Source organism: Falco rusticolus, chromosome 6, assembly GCF_015220075.1.
Source record: "Falco rusticolus isolate bFalRus1 chromosome 6, bFalRus1.pri, whole genome shotgun sequence".
Classification (NCBI taxonomy): Eukaryota; Metazoa; Chordata; class Aves; order Falconiformes; family Falconidae; genus Falco; species Falco rusticolus.
The window spans coordinates 73,777,706-73,799,024 of record NC_051192.1 but is presented as its reverse complement, the minus strand read 5'-3'; the positions used below and the strand labels follow the sequence as shown (position 1 = coordinate 73,799,024).

Here is a 21,319-nt window from a genome sequence, read left to right as displayed (position 1 = left end):
CTATGAAATTGTTCTTATCTCAACCCTCAGGTTTCACATTCCTTTCTGATTCTCCATCCCATCCCTCTGGGTGAGGGGGAGTGAGCAAGTGGCTGCGTGGTGCTTGGTTGCCGGCCGGGGTTAAACCACGACAGCACCCTATTTTATAATTTGAGATTTAACTAGTTAATTTGTGGTAGAATTCTTTCCCCAGTAAAAGCTCACAAAATGTCCAACAAAGGAAGGTCTTCCTTTCTCCTATGAACCTAAAAGCAAAAGGTGTACTCCTTATCTCACAAGTATGAAGGACAGCCCTAGAAACAGAAGACTGAGAACAGCACTGGAAAACTAACCATCTTGGGTAAAACCACAACCGTATGGGCTGGACACTAGCCCACATTCTGGCTCACATAATAGCCATGAGGAAGAAGCTTTATAAACAAGAAAGGAGCTTGTTCGTGGGCTTGAAGGGAAAACAGGAGTACTCTAAGCCAACAGATTACAAACAATTTATAACCACGTAGCTAAATCCAAAATAAACATTTGGAAAACTATGCATCATTCACACAAAAATGGACAGGTCTGAAATTAAAAATTTTGAGCATAAGTCCAGTACTTGAGAGGCTATTTTTCAAATCCAATAAATATCCCAAAATAAACAAGGTAAAAACACTGAAAAAGATTGAAAATAACATTAATAGACGTATCTTGATAACGTCAGATGGAAGCATACTCTTGCTGTTAAAAAAATAAAAATAAAAATAAACATTTGACCACAGAAGAATGTAGTTTACCACAGAGAACCAACTACAACCTATACTGGAAAAAAGAGAGTCTCAAGGACAACTGAAGTACTTGATCGAAGTCCCAACAATAACTTGCAGGAACCTCAATGTTCCTCAAAAAATGGCCTCAGGTTCTGAATGGACAGACAGGGCAAGCCTGAAACCAGACCTGAAATCAAGGTGGAGCACAAGGTGATTTGTAAAGAATGCACAGAAACAGATGGCATAAACAGCAAACACAGCAAGGGAAACGCATACAAACCAAGCAGTTGCTGCTTGCAATTCTTTTCTGCAACAACCAAATCCACCTGAAGCAACTGCCAATCAACTAAGACAGTGGCCTGGATTTCATGACTCAAGGACCTCCTGAGATAACCTATGAAAGTTATGGGAGAACTAGGAAAAAGAATTACTCATGTGAGTAATCCAAATTTTCTGATGGTCTAAAGCACTGTGAACTAACCTCATGGAAGATAAACCACCACCACTCAAACATCTATATCCCCTTGATGAATACAATATATTCAGAAATAAGCCATGCATTTTGTGCTGACAGCTGGCACAAAGACTATTGAAGAGAAACACATAAAACATCAAAAAAAGCATTGTCCCATGAGACCCCCCTGGACTCTCATCAGAAAAAAAAAAAAAAAAAATTCCTCAAGGTTAGTTTGTCAGCAGGACCTTGATGAATATTAAAAAAATGTTGTGAACAAATGGAAGGGAAACACCCTCAAACAGTAACAGTTCTGATTCAGATCACTGCTTATGAACTGCAGATAAGGGTTCAACAGATGCTATGAAAAAACAAGAGTCCCCTGAACAAGAAACACAGGCTTCCAGGCACTGCTGATAGAGACATGTTCTAAGCCTGCACCAAACTCAGACTTGCGTGTCTGCATTCACACTTGCAGAAATTGTACCCCAAATGAAACAGATTTAAAGTAGCCACGCAAAGTAAAATCCTTAGTGTGTGGCCTGAGTTGCCACCGCTTCTCTGGACCCTCTGGCCAGGACAGCATTGACATCCTGATTGATGCTTCTGGGAGGTCTGATGAGCTTCCAGTCAATCTCTGTTTCACAATGAGAATTTAATCTTAGTAAGGAATAGAAACTGTTGACCTTTGAAACCTTTAAAGTGGACTTCTTAGCTTAGGAGAGAAAAAAATTATTACTGCTTATCTGAAGAAAGCAGCATGACGTACTCTCACAAATGCCATTTGTCCAGAAGAATACCCTGGAATATCTAGCTCAGCAAAAACTATGGACTATACACAAGTTTCAACAAGAACAAAACACTTGGTGAGCACACAAACACAATTGTAGGTGTGAGCTCTGAAGATCTCATGATCTTGGGCACAGATATGCTCCTTGAGACCTAGCATGAAGATGTCTTTTAAAAACCTCATTCATTTCCATTACAATGGCTATGTAACAGATTCACACATTGTCAGATAATTGTAGGAAAAAATCTAGGGCAGAAACCATCTACCCAAGAGGTCTCCTAGTTATAGATACATGCTTATAGGACACAAGGAATCTGTAGCCCTGAAAACACTTAGTCTAGGTGAAAAATATACTACTAAATAAAACCAAGATTAATCACCCAGAATTTACACAGCGCTATAAGCAAAAACCTACAGTTCATTTTAAGAACTAGTATGATCTCCAAATGGATAGAATTGGTGAATTAAAAAAGAAAGAAAAAAAGAAGGATTCTACTGCTCTGTTGCAATTACTGTCAACTGAAGGTCATAATCCTAGAAAGGCAGAAAGAAAGCAAGTGCCTGTTAGTTCAAAAAATTAATGAATGGCTAAGTTGATATGCTGCTGGGAGAGTGGGTTCTCAGAGAGGAAATGCCATAGCTAAACTTTTGGAAAAAAGCAATAAAAACAAACATTTATGTCTGAAGGGGAAGGATTTTATGCAGCCAGTTGTTAGCTGAGTCAGTTCAGAAAGTCCTATCTTCTCAAGTCCAGTAAAATACTATAAATTATAGGTAAAAAAATCACTTATTAGGAGCATAGCAAACTTGACATATACAAAGTAAAAACCCAGTACACCAGGATGGAAATTTTGCCCAGCAGATTGTTTCCTGATGATAATCAAAGGTACCCTCTTAAGAAATGAGCAGGAATACTCTATCTTTCAAAGTCAAACATGAAGTACTTCAAACAGGATTGGACAGTAAACTTGACCAGATTCTGGAATCATGATCAAATCCCGGGATCCCACAGTGAAGCAGCCTGATCCCAAGCCATCTTTAATTTTTTTGTGCAGCAGGAGCATTCTTGCTGAAGAAAAGTATCAGGGGAAAAGCACAGAATAACTTTCCCCATTAGAGAAGCTGACAGCAGTCCCACAACCTATCCATCCCAGGAACAGAAATATCAGCACTTCGTTAGATTCTAAGATGGACAGTTCCATTTTGGAGTGCCTCATTGATGAAAGGTGGCTTCTAAAATACCATTCCACAGTTTGCAGTCCATTAAATATGTAAATCTATGTACTCACATATATGTTTGCTTTCACTGCTCAGTGCATTACTTTCACAGATCCTGTAGTATTTTATTTCGCTGATACAGAACTTGTGTTATAATTTGGTATATTAGATATATAAAATACATTGAACACCAAGTTATAATATATATATATTTATAGACACATATAAAAATATAACTTGGTGTACGTAACACATATAATATAACTTGGTAGTGATATATCTGCTGTAAGCAGGGAGGGCTGAAATGATTAATTGATTCAGGAACAGAAGGTCCACTGCGTTACCTTTTAATGTGATTTCCAGAACACTGTAATTTGCACTCAACAGGGACTGCAAGTCTTGAGCTTTCATTTGAATTCCTTAAAGCACCTCCTTAGCCACAGAGAAGCATGCATCACTACTAACCTGGAAAGCAAAAGTCTACTGTTCACATGATCTGACACCTGCTGCCACTGCAGGGAGTCTCATAACTCCCTCAGAATCACCCATTAAGAAGCAAGCTGAGAAACAGTTGAGCAAACAACAGCTGGTTCTAGTTACTTTTGCACAGATTTCATATAGAGGCTTGTAAAATGTCCCAAACTGAATATTCAAACCATCAAACATGAACCTGCTAGCTAGCTGCAACTGGTATGGACTGGTTGTAAATTTTGATAACATTTGGACTAAACAGAAGTGACATGTTCTGATCGTCCCATTAATAGAGAGACGTGACGCAGAACTACCAGTTAGGAACCTGACCACAGGTTTTGCAGATAGATTATTTAGATGAAGAAAAATAGGGGCTTGGAGCACAGAACAATGAGGGTGAAGATCCTGGGAAGCTGAGGATGATCCTGGAGATCAGAGATGAATGGAGGTGAATGCTGGAAAATGCCTTGGGACACCAGCCTGTAATGCCTGAGACTGTTAACTGCAAGCAGCTGCAAAGCATGCGTTGGCATGACTTTCTGCCCCAATTTCCCAGACTGGTAGTGATTCCCTTGCCGGGAAGGAAAGTTGAGACCTCAGCAAACACACCACCAGAGCAGAGAGCAAATGAGGGACTGTACGAGACAATCAAGCAGAGGTATAGTTCTATCCTCCTTGATTCTTACAACTAACATACAAACAAAAAAAGAAACAAAACCAAAACCAAACCAGTATCCAGATCCACTACAAGCTGTCATTCCCTGTCTCACCCATGACACCATGACACACATTTGTTGATGATTCAACTATTTTGTCTTTCATTAAGTGTATGTGAGACTTCCACTCATTGCAGGCACCTCAGAATCCTGGAAAACTGATGTAAAATGCCTGCTCCTTTTGTTTGCTGTCCTGTGCACATGGCCACTTAATTGTCCCCTCAGTCTAGAACAAGGCATTCATCTCTACCAGAAACCAGGCAGAGAGAACCGAATGTCAGTCTTGAGGCCCAGAGTTGTGCAAAGCAACAACATCAGAGGCTTCAAGAGACTGTCAAACCCCCCACCACTGATAACCGTTCACTAAGCTGAAGGAAAAACAACATCTCTGATACTCAGCAACTACCACCAGCATCAGAGAAGACTCTAAAAAGCCACAGTCTGGACTGAAGGATCCTGAACTGTTATTAGTCATGCAAATGTTATTGGACCATGAAAACAGCAACAAGCAGTAAGGTCTGTACGATATCTTGGAGACAGATGTCTCTTCCTCTTATCCTACTGAATATTTCAAAGACTGTCTGATGCAAAATACCAGTTTCTGAAAACCCAGCCATAGCCAACTTCTTTTTTATTTGTATTATTATTTATTTATTAGCAGCAGCAGCTTTTGAGTGGAGGTTCATTTGTTTTGGGTTTAGTTACTATTAGTACTACCGCTATTATTATCGTTATTATCATTATTATTAATAATAATATTACTATTATTCAGGTGGAAGGTGTTTTGTTTTGGATTTAGTTTGGTTTAACACTAGGAACAGCCACTGCAAAGCCCTGTACCCCAACTGTACTTAAACTGACACCACAAAATCTGTGAACAGGATGGCATCCACATCTGGGCAAAGATGACAGTGATGGAAACTGTTTTTCTTAATCACTTTTGATAAGAAAATTTAAGATTCCTAGTGCATTGCAATCCTACTTTACAAGGGGAAAAAAACCCCAAACACACAAACACAGATACAAAAAACAAAACCCAATTCACATCAAGTAAGGAACTATGTTAAATATAAAGATACTGCCCTACTGTGCAAATTCACTGAAGGAGTAACCTCTACTAAATCCTACCCACACATAGCAAGGCAGCTAAAACAGTAAATACTCACCAATCTTTCCAATGATTAGCAGGATAAAAATCCTAGAGTAGCATCAATTTTTGATGCATATAGAAAGGAAAAAAGCCAAAGGAAAGTATCTCTAGTGTCTATCAGATACATGTAAGAGAGCCAAATGCTTATTCCTATCAACCAGGAGAAAAGAAGAAAAAACAAAAGAAACAACATTCCTAGGAAAAAGTCTGGGTATTTCAAGAATTTGTCAAGAATCATAATGAATGAACAACAAACACTCTAAAACTATTTTATTTTTTTTTTTTAATTCTACTTGTTCTTTCCAAGGGAGACTAGTTTAAGTGGAACTTTCACGTTCTTTTCTATCTAGTTCAACATTCTGTTGATGCCTGACAAGCAACGGTGACATTCCACACAAACTAACGATGACAACTTCAAGCAGGTTTTTCCTACAGACCTAAAGTAGTTTTCACGACTCTTTGCTGAACTGTCTCAGCTTAACTCTAACCACTACAACTTCCTCCAATGAAAACAATGTCACCCTTTTATAGTCTTAACCTCTTGCTACATCAAGCAATGCCAGCCACATTCCTTCCGTATACCTCTCAAAAATTTCCAATTCCTGCCTTGTCCTTGCTATATAAGATAGGTTTTGAATTTAGTGTTACCTTTTAAAAAGCTACTAAAAAAATCTCTGCTTAATTTCACTAGGTATTTGATGTGCTTTTGTTTAGGGGAAGTTAGCACAATGGATTATTTAAAAATGTACGGGTTTAGAAGTTTATTACAGAAAATAATCACTTATGTCTACTGACTACACAGTGGAGTCTTCAACAAGTCACTGCAAAAACAAAAATAGATTTTCTAAAACACTACCAGATTCAAACATTTGTTTTATCACAGTGCAGTAAAATGAAGTAAAACAAAATTCTGTATTGCATCGACTATAGCAATAAACTGACTCATGATACTAAACAATAAAAGGTAATGAAAATAATCAACATATCAGTGGGAGCACTGGAGCCAGTTAAGTCAATATTCTGGCTTAAACCTTTTATTAGGAGAGATACTTCACAATACACACTGACAAATCACATACAGCATTCCTACACAAAGAGAAAGTAAAACTGAAAAGCAGTGCCTTATTAATGAAAGCACCAAACAAAATATGCCTTACCTGAGCTATTCCACTGGGAGGAACCTTGTATGACTGCAGCTTCTGCCTCAACAGCTCAGGAACACAGTGGCGGAATGGGCACCCTGGCAGTAAAAAACAAGCAAGCTCACAAACAAGGCTGTTTACCCAGGAGTTAGAGCAGTAAGGCACTCAAGAGACTAGCTAAGCTCTTCCTAATTATCTAACAGCTTATTAATATGAAAGTTAATTGCCCACGTGTACAATTGCTTACTTTTTTAATTTTGAGGTTTTGCAGGGTATTTTTTAAATAATTACTCCATTGCATGGTTATCGAGGCACAATGGGCTCATGAGTTACAGAAAATATCCTAACATAAACGAACCACAGTTCTCATTCACTGACAGGAAAAGAGTTTTACTTAGTTCCTTACTAACAACCATTGCACTAGTACAGTTAATAGCTGCGGGGAAAAAATGAAAAGACAAGTAATAAGCACCAACTGGTCTTTAAAAGCACAGTCCTTAGCAAAAATATTACTTTATAAATACCTTAGAAAGTTCCACCACCTTAAATAAGAGGGTGTGTGTGTGTGTGTGTGTGTGTCCCCCAAAATCAGTTTTGAGACACATCGAACAAACAACTAAGTAATAGAATATCAATGGTGAAGCCACTGCAGGTTTTTCATGTTTAGTCACACAGAGGTAGAATGTTTTAAAGTACCCTAGCAATCTTCAGAATTTCTGTACAATTGAATTCATACCTCAAAACACCTTTATAATTGGTCACTTTTTAAAGCATCTGTACATTTAAAGTCCCCTAGCACTACATGACACAATGTATATAAAACCAGAAGCTATCAAGTGTAATCTAAAGACAACAGTGCAAGACTACTATGGCCTTGAAATTAAATACATAATTTAAGAGACTATGGGAGGGAGTAACTTCTCTAGCCAAGGACTTCCACTGTTGTAAAACTTCCACACCCCACACACCCCCCTCCAAGGAACTCACCATGATAATCCCCTTGACTTGGTGGATTGGACATGATAATCTTCATGCAGCTGTACGGAGTATAATCAGTTCTCTTTCCTTCTTTCCCATAACTGTGGCGAATGCTGTAAGCATAACCTTTGTCAAACTAAATAAAAACAAAAGAAAAAGTTCTAATATATTGTGCCAGTGATTCTATCTGCTCTACAAATAGAAATATTGGGTAACAAAATAAATCTTCCAAACATTAAAACTGAGAAAAATAAAAACAGAGTTGCTTGCTGCTAGCTTTGATCTTTATATTACATAGACTTGTATATGCACATGTATATGTTTTACAGATGCATCACAGGAAAAGTGTTTAACTGTATGGATTTAAAGCCTTTTCAGCTGATGTGGCGATTGCTTTACAGATAAGATGACTTAAAGATCAAATTTTCAACCCTGTGATGTTAGTAAATGGAGGAAACAGAGTCATTTAAAATCTTTCATAAATGCCCGTAAATTGATTGCTTTATCAGGACAAAGAACAGAAATATAGGTTTTTTTAGTCAGATTCACACTCTTCTTCTCCCAAAGCATAATGCTTCACCTATACTTTATTTCAGCACTGAAGTTCAATTCATTAAATTCTAAAATGGAGTATACTTCACTTGTACAAAAGACGAAGGTTTTAGCAAATTTCTTTCATCTACTGATAGACTAACAACTCCTCCAATAAAATGAAATATCCTAAAGCAATATAGATGTAAATAAACATTTGTCTTGGCAGCTTGAGTACAGCGCTATCAATCTATCATTTTAGTTAAGTCCCATGGAGAACATTCAATGACATGAGTTCATGTTACTTTATACATGACAATAGGTGACATAAAATCTGTAGTAGAATCAGATAATTTATTATACGTATTCCATTGAGTTGCATAAGCTACTAGTAAGACACCAACACTTGTTCAAATACCATACTTATAGTGTTAAAAAACCCAAATAGGGTAAAATAATGAGGCATCATATTTAGAATTACACATCTTCAGTCTCTCTTCACCCCAAAGAAGCTATAACAATACATAAAAGAACAACTGTGCTCTTGCTCAGTTCAAAATTTGAGCATTAACCTTATGTAAAGTTCTGTGTCTGAACAAAAACAATTCCCATAAAAATTTATGTTTTCTTCTCAAAACCACTTTAGAGTAATTTTTTTACTCTGGTATTTTCCTAATGTAAGACAATGTAATATATGGAGAAAAAACATTCAAGCATATAACTGGTAACACTGCTACTTCAAGGATACTCTCATTTCTACAGATAAAAGTAGTTCCCTGTTTGGCCTGTGGACTTCCACATAGTAATTCAAAATATTCATATAGCTATGAAATACAACTTGTTTTAGCAGATCAAGGTAAGAGAAAAATGAAGTGTATTTTTCTTCATATAAAACACTTTAATGTTTTTTTTTAAATATAAATAATGCAAAATCCGTATCGTGATATGCAAATATGTAATACATATAATATATATAAAAATATACACAACCTTTAATAAAATCCTAAACTGCACTTGATTCAAAGGGTAAAAAAGAAACTCCTCTATCAAGATGCTGGTGATAATCAAGTCAATGTATCAAGAGTAATACTCAGCACTCGTTCCAAATAAGCTTTAAGACATCCAAAGCTCTGAACAAACATCGCCTAATTAATCCTTCCTGAGCATTTGACAAAGTGGCTTTATTTGAAAAGATTAAAAAGGAAAAGGAAAAGGGGGGAAGAAAAGAGAGAGTGAGAAGACGTAACATTGTTTTCCAGCATAGCCACAGGCAGGATCCAGCACATCAGAATATTCCTATCTAGTCAACCTTTTTGCTCAGGAGAGGAAAGAGCTGCTTGGTTGAATAGTAAATGACCGCTATTTTTGCTAGCAACAGACTTGGGCTTACCAACTCTTCCTTAGAAAGAAGGTTAAGACTGTATGAGGATCTGCTCTAGGTGCGTGCACATACCCGCAAAGGGCTGGGGCAACAGGCACCCTCCCCTTAGCAGGGCAAGCAGCAGCTGCTGGCCGAGTTCTGCTGCTGCTCCTGCAGGAGCTGTAAACGGGGTATCTACTGAAATACAGCAAACACCAAATACAAAGATGTGGGTGTTTTAATTCCCAACCATTGAATGAACCTATTAAATTGAAGATGGAGTCTGTGCTCCTATAGCTACCTATTCTACCACCCAGCAGCTCTGGAAACTTTCCTCCTTCTTTGCAAAAGACGAATGAAAGCATAATTCATTTACTTGACAAAGGCTATTTGAGCAAGCAGTTAAATTAAATTATTTTTTTGTAAGGGAAAAGCAAATCTTGAATGCTTCAGGATGTATTGCTTAGTTTGCCAGAAAATCAACACCCCTCTTTAAAAGTCCTGTATACCAAAATCTTGAGCTGTATTTTTCACATCACTTGCCTTAATGCCCCCAGAAACTACTTTTACTAACTCATTATTTTATGCTGAGAAGCAGCTCTTGCAGTAAATAGAATCAACAGATACATAATAACACAACGTAGCTTTGGGACAGGTTGGATATTTTCTCATTGCTTTCTTGTAATCCTGTTGGGATCTCAAAGAGTTTTCGCAGTGGCAGATGGCGGCAACTAACACAGCTACATGGTGCAAGTTAGCATACGCGCAGGTACATGCTTCACTGAGAGCTCTCTCACCCTTGTGATTCAGCGTTTCTTACCAATGATCAAGGAAACAGGATTTTAGTAGTGCCAATATCCAACAGGCTGTGTGGTCATCCTTCGTGGGAAGAAACCATGAATTGCAGCATTTGGTTTCAGAAAACACGCTGCGGAACAGCCTTCTCTGTACATTGGGGGATGAACTCAATGATCAGACTCATTCCTTCCTAATACTATTACTCTAGGATGTGCACATAAAAAGTCCCCCACGAGAGCAATCCCTTTTGCCAGCAAAACCACCGAGGTATAATTAGACATGTTTGAAATATGCAGAAACAAGATGACACAGGTAGGGAACTGTCCCTTCCTATCCATTCTAATGCCCCAAATTGAGGTGGTAGGATTTTCACAGTTCTTTGAACAAAATTATGTGCAGCACACATCATGCATGTAGGTGTTTGCAGGGTCATTCTAACTGCTTACAAATTGCTTCGTTATAAACTACTTCAGAAAACCAGTTTAAAAACCTGTAAAACTATTACAGTATATTTTAACTGCAATCTACCGTAAGGTCATTATGGCAAAAAAATGTAAAAGGTCAAAACTCAAATTAAGTGATTTGAAAAATCTTGGTGATGGCCCTGTACCAATTTTTGAAGGTTTTATTGAAGCTTGATATGAACTTGCTCAATAATAATGATGCTGCAGGAGTGCATACATTCCCCTCATACTCTGTACCAGTTTCCATTAAGACAAAAGAAAAGAATACAAAGGCAAAAAATTATTCTATTATCATAGAAAAACTGTATGCATATACATCCCACCATAATCTGTGCTAAGTATCAATGGGAACTTACTGCCAAAGTTACAATAAAGCATCAATGTTAAAGCAACATCATTATACCGTTGAGTATTTACATGTACTAGATCACCTACTGCTGGTAATACTTGAGAGCGGCAGCTCTTTAACTGTATGGCCCACATCTCAACTATTTTCATTATTTTGCCCCTGCTTAGCTCTCCGAGCTTTCCAAAACCTACAAGACATTTTTATTTTATGTGCTGGGTGGATGGTCCACAGCTTTGGTCAGGGAGAAATGGATCAAGAGGCAGATCTCATAAGCAATGAAATGGCCCACACTGAAGCCAATAAGCTGAGGCAAAGACAACCCTTTAACAGCATCTCTATCAAAAATTGTCACTTTGATGTTGGAATGTGCAAATCTTGGGACTATCAGCAGTGTAAATTTTTGTTGTAAAAGACTGCAAGTCAACTGTCTGAACTTTAACTTGATCCCTGAAGATATCAAGGTTTTTTGAGGACTTCTCCTTCCTCCAGGCGTGGCTGTAGCATGCACGTGACGCCTGGTCTGAAGTATACTGCTGACGACGAGTGGGTAGTTCTGAGTTTTAATGCATCGGTATTTGTTGTAATGAACCAAGATGTCCAGTATATTACACTGAACGCACTAATGATGATCCTGGGCATCCCGGAACAGGCAGCACTGAGGCTTTCTTAACACTTCTTCTCCCTATAAGAAACTAAGCTCTTAGCACTGAACCAGTAGCCAAAACCAGAATCAAGGATGCTGGGGGACAGTTCACAGGGTATAGATGAGAGTACCGTAGCAAGGAACTCACCTTTTGCTTTTGTGCGGTGTATCTACATGAGTATCAGACTAATGCAGATTAATTTGCCTTATAACCATTAAGACACACATACTGTATTAGACAGCCTTCACGAGAAGACATGCAAGTTATAAATTAAGGTATAAGTATAATAAAAAGGTATTTTTTAAGAAAGATATATAAGCTATAAATTTGCAACTGGTATAGCCTAATACCAGATTACTATGTTCCAGATAGGAATTTAAGAAAAATGTTACTTTCAATAAATTCTGATCACATAAATGCCCACAAGATCTTTGGATATGGAATTATGATGTACATCAAATGGGCCACTTGGCAGGTATATGCTCTCCTTTGAAGAAAAGTTTTCATTGAACAAAACAGAAAAGACAGGTCATGTGTGAATCGTAATTGTCATACAACTGAATACACTTTCAAAAGAGAACAATAACAAGTGACATTCCCGAGGCATTCCAGCCGCCGCAGAATAAGTATCATGTCACCAGTGAGAGTTACCTTCCTTTTATCACTCATCATATTTGCATATTAGTATCTGGAAATAGAACTAGGTCCTCCATAAATTTTGTTACCAATTCTGATATTCAGTGTGCATATTAGGGTGGAAAATAATTTGCTGACAGGTCATCCAAGCCCTGTGTGCTCAGGTTCACACTTCTGCAAAACTTTCATGTTTCATATTAACTACTTTTATATACTCATGTAAGTTTTTATGCTTCTATTCCTTACAGTACTGGGAGATTTATTTATTTAAAGTCTAACAACTAAGCAAAATGACTGCAGTAATTTTGTCTAGCTTCTTGGCTGGCCACCAGATTAGTTCCAACTCTGCAAAATTTGAAGAAGTAATGGTTTAACCATTTTTTTTTTAAAAAAACAGTCATTGGGTAATTTCTTGTCTAAAATTGTTGAGCCTGTATGGATAACTGCTTCAAACTCATAAATTTATCGCACATGCTTGTGTATCTTCTGAAATAATTGGTTCACTTTTTCATCCATTTCCTAGGCTCAAATCATTACTGCTGACACTGCTTAGTTGGCATATCTTTTTCCAAGCAACTTTTTTTTTTTTTTTAAGCTCACTCTTAAAATAACCTCATCTTAAGGTTATTTTTTCCCAAGCACAGTTGTCATTTAGGAGCACAAATAAATGCTTCTCTATCTGCCAACAACAACAAAAAATTTCAATTTATCCTAAGTTCTCAACCCATAGCACAGTTTCCCCTTAAAGATACAGCTCAGAGATATCAGCTAAAATCGAGCCAGAAAATTCTAATAAGTTGCACGGTGGTCATTACAGACCGATTCAAATCAAGTACAAAAAAATCCCTCTTCCTCTCCAATTTCAGGTTTTCCAACCCACATGAAGCAAGGCAACTTGGTGATGGCTCCATCTACCATAAGGAAATCAAAAGGTTTAACAATCTCCTTGTATACTACCCACAGGAGTGTAAACTGCGTGGCCGATGAACTAGTTTTTCAGCTACCCCAGACTACTCATGCAAAAATGTGACAATGTAGGCTTTTATTTACAGCAGTCTAAGATTGCCTTAATATAGCTTAGCTAAATATACAATTTACATACACTGTTTTTCCATGCATTTACATGGACCAAGACTTTGAACTAGGAAACGCATAAAATAAACCACAGCAGGCTGTCTTCTGCCTGAAGACGCTGCATAAAGTTACCAGCACAACACATCTTAAAGCCATCTCTCCTATAACAACGTGATTTTTCTTAGACACATACTTTGCCATCTATGAAAGATCGTATTAGCTACTTCAAGACATTGCAGTATTTCTTTCTGTATCTAAGTTATCAATACTTTTTTTTTTTAGTCTCTTAATGGTTCATGTACATTATTTGAAATTATTCAGATACAGAAGAGGCATTTCAAAACTTTCCAGGTCCAAAGAGGAGATACTTCAATTCAGATTTGATTGATTGGAGCAAACAATGGAGGAGCTGATTTCAAACTGAAGTCTCTGAACAAGAAAATGGCACTGAACAAACTGTTCTTTTGTGGACTGACACTAAAATAAAGTTTCCATGGGTGTAACAGCTTGTGGAGGTCATAAAGGTGAAAGATACTTTAAAAACTACTTTAAACAACACTTTAGAGCATGTAAAATTATGACTTCGTTTTAATGTTCACCGTTAAGAGTAGAAAAATACCAACACTAAGTGATTATTATAATATTTGACTCATTTATACTTCTAGTAAACTGAAATGTCATTGTGATTACAGAATTATAGAGCAGTCTTTGTCTGAAGATTGTTTCTACAGAACATGATCTGATTCCCTTAGCATAATGTCCTAGCTCCTTGGCATAATATCACCTATACATAGCATTTTTCTTCAATAAAACAATAGATGTATCTGAAAGAAATAAATCCTTTCCATATTACACTGCACCAATCTCCTAATTTTTATGGGATTGCAACGTGCAAGTCATTTCACATAGTACTCCACTAACTATACTAGTCATTTTCTCTAATATTGTTAATATTTTTTTAAAAATACAAACTTAGAAAAAGATAAAAATGCTACGTAGCTATGAATATCACTGGTTTTGTCCTCCCAAGAATCATTATTCTTCCTAAATATTTACTTAACCTACTGCAAAATTTTCAGGGAGTAAGACTACCAAAAAAAGAAAAATCTGAGAAAAAGAACTGCCATTTTACGACAAAAATCAGTTTGTGGGTGACAATTTCACCCATATCAGAATTCCACTAACAAATTAATACACCATCTTATTGAAAATATTGCAAGTTTCTTGATGGCAGTTCAGTGTTACTGAACACAGAGGTGTAAATTCCTCGTCATTTAAAATGAAACAACTACACAAAGAAACAGTCATGTTTATGAATTATAATCAAGATGTGTAAGAAAATTATAGCAAGAAAATAAGTATTTAGAACAGGTGATGCAAACTTCTGTCACTTTGTTTTTAAATAGAAGAAACTATTCTTATTTTAAACAAAATTAAAACAAAGGCCAAATTAAAATGGCAATATTTGACAACACCATAAGAGGTATGTGCTTTTCTTAAGTATCTGTAAAAATACATTGGCACTTTCCTTCAAATAATAAATAAACAATAAATCCGATTACTGTAAACATGTTTTATTTTCAACAGATTTCTACAGACCATTCTCTACAGTTTTAAGGAGCTCAGGAAAAGTCATTCTAACATCAGAGAACAATCTTGAATCCTTAACTAAATATTTACTCCATAACACTCTCATTTAGAAAGTTTAGTATGAGATGAAAAAATATCCAATAACTAATTTCTAAACCAAGAGATTTCATCAGTTAGGTAAAAAACCCACACCATACTTCTGGTACTCCATCAATTATAAGCACACCAACACCTCTCAGATTGTTCTGCTGATGTTTTTCAATCAGTGTTTCTCACATTTCAATATTCAGAGAAGTTAACTGAGGGAAGTGTATCTTTCAGTAGAAGATAAGCAGTAAATTAGCAGGGCTACTCATTTCATCAGAAGTGGCAGACAGAATAAAAGTCCCCAAAACATACACAGACAAAGGAGAGCGCAAAGCATTATCACTGAAAGAGATTAACTGTGTTAACAGATTGCAAACTAGACAGAAATGTGGCATGTGGTAGAATAAAAAACGACTAACAAAGTTAAACAGAAGTAGAATAGTAACTAACTGTGCACATCTACAGAAGTAAGATTCAGCTCCAGGCATCTAAATCCAGACACCTCCCATTATTGTCAATGGAGGTCAATGCAATCAGAGGGGCCTCGGGAGCGATTAAATTTACCCTAACGTAGGCACCTAGAGGCTCATTAAATAAATCATTCTCTAGACACTATTGACTGTATAGGCTAGGCTAGATCTCTATTGATTGTAACGGCAGCTTAGGATCTCAGTGTAAAGAATACACATAACAAGGAGAAAAGAAAATCAGTAAGTGTATCAGAATTGGGAGAAATCCATATTTACATCCATAACACTGCAGCACATATTATACAGGTTTTCAGGGAAGATGGGCAAAGACTGGCCAGAGAGTCTTGCAAAGTCCAAAACCTAAATTCCTACTGCTTATTCAAAGTCTATCAGTACTCTAAACAAGAGTGCTCACATATGATGTTCTGTACTGTAACCTAGATCAGCACGTACAATAAAAATGTAACATATAGGGAAGGAATAGGAAAGAAAACTGACGTCAGCATGGAGACATGTTGTCGCTTTGTGAAGAATCCTGAAATATATCCAATCGGCCTCTGGTTATAAGACCAATCAGCAATAAAATGCAGGACTGGGACATGAGGTTCAAACTGCATGCTGACGGAGGGTTTATTCTCAATAGCCCGTCACATCACCTTAAAGCTGTGGATGAAAAGACAGAGGCATTCAGCAGACCAGACTGTTATAGGCCACAGCAGCAGCCAAATGGACTTTCAAAGAGATTTAGAGGAGAGCCACCACACTTGGCTCCAGCTCGTCCCTTAGATATTTGGGATCTTCTGCTTCACAGAAAATAGTCCAATGTGTTATCATGTCTAATTATTATCATATAACTCTAGCATAGCAGGCTCCTTCATTCTAGTAATGATAATTTTTCCTATATGGAAGGAGAAAGAGCATGTCAGAAAGCAAAGCTACCCAACCAGCCATACTACAAAACTGGAAATTAAATAGGGTATGACGACTCCCAGGTTGCTGGAACAGCAGAAGAGAAACTCACAAATGAGAGAAGTCCTGAGGAAAAACTGTCTCAGCCATTCCAGGCAATCAAAATTAGCCGGACCTGCCTCATTTTGAACAGGACTCTTGGCATTAAAACAACAGACACCTGTTCAACCACAGCACCAGAAGTGAGTCCAAAGGACAGTGCATTGATCTGCTCTTGAAAAGCATTGCTGCTGGCACGGGCTACAATTCACCTATGCTAGGGTGGTCTCAATTTCAAAGACTTCTGGACAAAGACAGAATACTGGAATTAATCCAAGGAAGTCTGTCTTATTATCCAATATTCTGGTGCTACTTGGTACGTTTTCCAGAGAGTCAAAAGATCTAAGCAAGTTCACCACAAGAGCTGAAGTGTCTTGTTTTCAAAGAACAATCATCTCCTGACACAGTGGAAGACCTCATGTGCTCACTGAACTGTTTGTATTTTACAAGCTGGTTGAACTACGCAGCATTCCCTAAATATGCAATCTTTGAGGCAGAGTCTGGAAGGTTTTGCACACCATTTGGACTACTTAAACCACAGAAGTGTTCTTCCCTTTTAAAACCATGCATATTGCATAGGGAGTTTACCTGAGCGAGCTCCCTATCTTTGACTGATTATATTACTGAATTACTTCATTAATTTATTACTGCATGCCCTTGCAAGCACCTTTGCAGTGTGGTAATGTTATTAAGAATCCTTTACAGATTGTTACTTCTTAATCTACACACTGATCAGAATCACATCTGAAACCAAGTCCAGCACTAGATGACAAAAAGTATATAAGAAGCAAGGTGAATTAAAAAAACACAGGCAGGCCTTCTTCACTGATCACCAAGATCGAATGGTAAATTGCTGTTACCCTCAGGTTCTAACAGGCCACCAGTAAAACAGTCCTCTTTCATCAGAAATCTTGTGACTGACCCAATCTAGTCTGTAACAAGATACAGTAATGTCCAAGAAATTCAATTTTACCCTAAGCCTCAGATTTGCAGAAGCGGCAGCATCACTCAAAGAGATCACTCAAAAGTATCTTGAGCTGAAGAATATCCCTTCAAACAATCCAAGTGACAAAGTTATCAAAATGTGATACAACTCTGGCAAAAAACTTGCCTTTTACTGAGAAATGGTTAAACCTCTCGGACAAGGATCATGGTCAGAACAGAAAGACATTAAGTCTCCAATCATATAATGTCTCGCCATACCAACAAATCCCCAATATAAGCATAGATAGAAAAAAAAATTTAAAACAGAAAAAAATCAAATAATTTTTAAAACAAAACTGTAAGGAGGCTGAGTAATGAAAACGTTTCCTCAGATTGATAACTATTCCTGAAGTCTACTCTTGAAATAGGTACATTTCACTTTTTTGTTGCAGTCATAAAAGAATGACAAAACCAAGGTATTAAAACACAAAACTGTACACAGACACTTGATGTCTGCCTACCCTTTTGAACATAAACCAAGTATCAGAGCTCTCCGAACAGCACAGTTTGGCTCAAGAACACCTGCATTCCCTCTGCAAAAAGTTTGCTGGAAAAAAAAATTTCCCTATTAACAGCAAAATAAAGGACAAAATCACATTTTAAGATGATGATCAAAGGAAATGGAAGTGCAGAAAACCAGATGTTAGTCCTTGCTGTCATAATAAGAACTGCTTGTTAAAGACCCTTTTATAGTCTATGTTATACACAGAGTGCACCATAATCAAGACATATTTGAACTCTTGACTGCAAGTACAACATGAGTCTTTCTGCATTCAATGCCAGAAAAAAGCTTCTTTTTAAATACACAAGACTATTTTGCTTTTTTAAAAAAAAACTATTGTTAATCCATCATTAATTAAAAGACGATTAACTGCAGGGAAAAGGCAAACAAAAATAAAGAAGCTCTACTGCCAGACTGCTTTGAACTGTCTCAGGAAAAGTAACGTGCACCCCATTTTTTAGTGCCTGCTGTAAGGTTCTAAAAATAGGGAAATAACTCTGGTAACAAAATACAAGAAAGAGTCCAACTATTGTAGTCCACCTAAGGAAAAAAAAAAAAAAAATCACCTTTCTTGTTTACAAAAAAAATTCCTCAGAGTTTCACTGGTACTGCCCCAGTCCTCATGCCCCAAACTCAACTCCATTAAGTAGATTAATTAGAAAATGAAAGAAAAAAAACCACTGAAATTTAAACAGCAAAACTTGCCATAAAGACCACTAAATTCTGCTCCCCAGTGTACAGCAGATTTTTCTCCTTGTGTGAGTGGACTTAATTAAGAAGGGACATCGGGAACAGGAAAAGCTCAGAGCACACCACATCATGCAGAATTCAGTTTCACAGCTAAACAGCATTGTACATTTCAATATAAGATCAGAACCTAACCTCCTTTCAAGAAGTAGTAACCTCTATAATGTTGAAATACTTAAGGTCTATCATAGTAATTCAACTTCCCTAAGTCAATATATTAAATTTCTGAAACATAAATTGTGCATAGCACAAGTAACATATAAAAGAGCTGCCCTGTCTTTATTCATGAGATTCAATAGATTTCAAAGACATGCGGCAGAAAGTTAAACCAATTCTGAAAGTAAAAATACATTTTTATTTACATCGTGGCTATGCGGTATATCAGCGGAGTGCACATTTGATGCAACATGCTGCTTTTCTGGATGACTGAATATGAAATTTACTGGCTGAATACAGACAAATGGAATATGACAGCTATATGATATTACAACAATTACTTGCACATTATCAAAAGAGAAGACCAAGTACACAGCATTCTGGGGTTTGTTTTCAAAGCCAGTTTATGCGATTACAGAAAACCTGAACATTGACTAAAGTAATTTTAAAATATTCTTTCAAACAATTATATCAAGATTAATAAACCATTCTATCAAAACTTTTCTGTTCAAAAAGCACAGGAACACAACTGAAAGAGACGTGCTGTGGCATTCAACTTGTTCTGGAAGTTAACAAAAAGATACAGATGAACAGACTTGCATCTCAAAAACAGTTAGGCCCTGCCCCAGAACTTGGGGTAAATAGCTGAAGAGCTTAAATACATTATTGGTGGTGTGTGGGGCAACATACAGCAGGCATTTTTCAGCAGATGGCTGTCAAGAGAGGGCCGTATGGTTAAGAAGGCGTTCAACAGAGCCTGCTAAAGACCACATTTAGTGACACAGAAATCTGGCAACCAGATAGGCAAACCCATCTATTACTTTTCTTTAAATGTCACAGACTTCCTTGCTGCTGCTGTGATGGCTAATAAAACAGAAATGTCTTCTGACAAGTACATGGTCTTTCTACAGTGATAATAAAGTGCAAGTTTGAAAGCGGTTCAAGAGTACAAAGGGAATCTTAGAGAATTGAAAGTCTAGCTTTAACATCCATTTTTATACATTCTATTCTGAAAAGATACTAAAGTATGGGAAGAGAACGTGTGTTGCTGGGAATGAAACAAGTCATAAGAGAGCAGATTCTCTTAATCCAGATTAGTTTTAGTACAGGAAAGATAATTATTGCTTTCATTCTTCTCAGTGCAAGAACCTTATCGCTAACCTGCTCATATACTAGATTACTAAATACAGATTTCAGTGCCTAATATGGAACAACTATGGAAACTATTCCTATTTCTTTTTATGGTAGTACAGTACAATTAAAAAACATCACTAAAATTATGCCAGCACTGTAATGAATGTCCTGGAAGAGAGATTATGTAGCTAGAGCTCTTCTCCGTCCCTAAGACATGCCACAGGATGAAAGACCATTCAAAATTTTCCCTTATAATGTAAGTCAGATGATGAAAACTGAAAATCAAAAAGACAGATACATGTTTAACAGGTTAAAAAAAAAAAAAGGCTGAACAAATTAAAGTACTTTAAAGTGAATAATCATAGGAAAACACCACCATAACTTTGGTTTAAAGTGAATAATCATAGGAAAACACCACCATAACTTTGGCTTCAAAACAAAGACTGGAGAATTCCAGTTTTAACAGAAATAATTGAGAAATCTGGTAGCAACCGAAAAAAGGACTGTGTTTGCAGTGAAAGAGCAACACACAGAGCACTTACTATTTTTTTATATTTATATATATATCATATATTACTTATTACTGCGATTCCTAGAATATTTATGTGCCCAGGCAGTAACTTCCCAGTATATCATAGTCTAGAATCATTTTATGTTTTCTAGCACATAATCATCAGTTGTGGTCTAAGTAACACCCATGAAACAAAACTACGGTGAAAAATAATGTTTTTATACTAGGCATATTTAATTTAAGAAATACTGCTTTGAGGTTTTGAATCTGTTATACAAAAATTAACATTTTTTTAAATTCTAAGGGTTTTTTAAAAGGTTTCTGTAACAAAAATACTGTTTTATGAAAAAAGTTACTATATAAAATGACAGAGAAACAGATTCTTGTCAATATTCAGTATGCTTAGCTGTAAGATACGCTGGTATGCTGATTAGTAATTTAAGGCCTGAGAAAAGAAAGTTTCAGAGGGAAATACACAAAAATATGCTTGAGTTTAATATGCATCTACATTAGCTACAGGGTATAATAAACTACAGTGCTCTCTTAAATCTACATAATTATGTCCCAAAGATAATTTCTCTTTAGTATCCTTAACTTTACCAATAAACT

The 21,319-nt window shown here is 36.7% G+C and overlaps 1 protein-coding gene across 1 annotated transcript in view; it reads right to left on the bottom strand.

The window, feature by feature from the left end:
- Positions 1-21,319, bottom strand: part of PRIM2 (DNA primase subunit 2) — a 127,925-nt gene that overhangs the window by 13,839 nt on the left and 92,767 nt on the right. Inside the window, exons 11-12 of the mRNA XM_037392130.1 lie at positions 7,675-7,801; positions 6,703-6,785 (exon numbers count right to left, since the gene is read on the bottom strand). Of these exons, the coding sequence (XP_037248027.1) occupies positions 6,703-6,785; positions 7,675-7,801 (210 nt within the window). The remainder of the gene's footprint in view (positions 1-6,702; positions 6,786-7,674; positions 7,802-21,319) is intronic.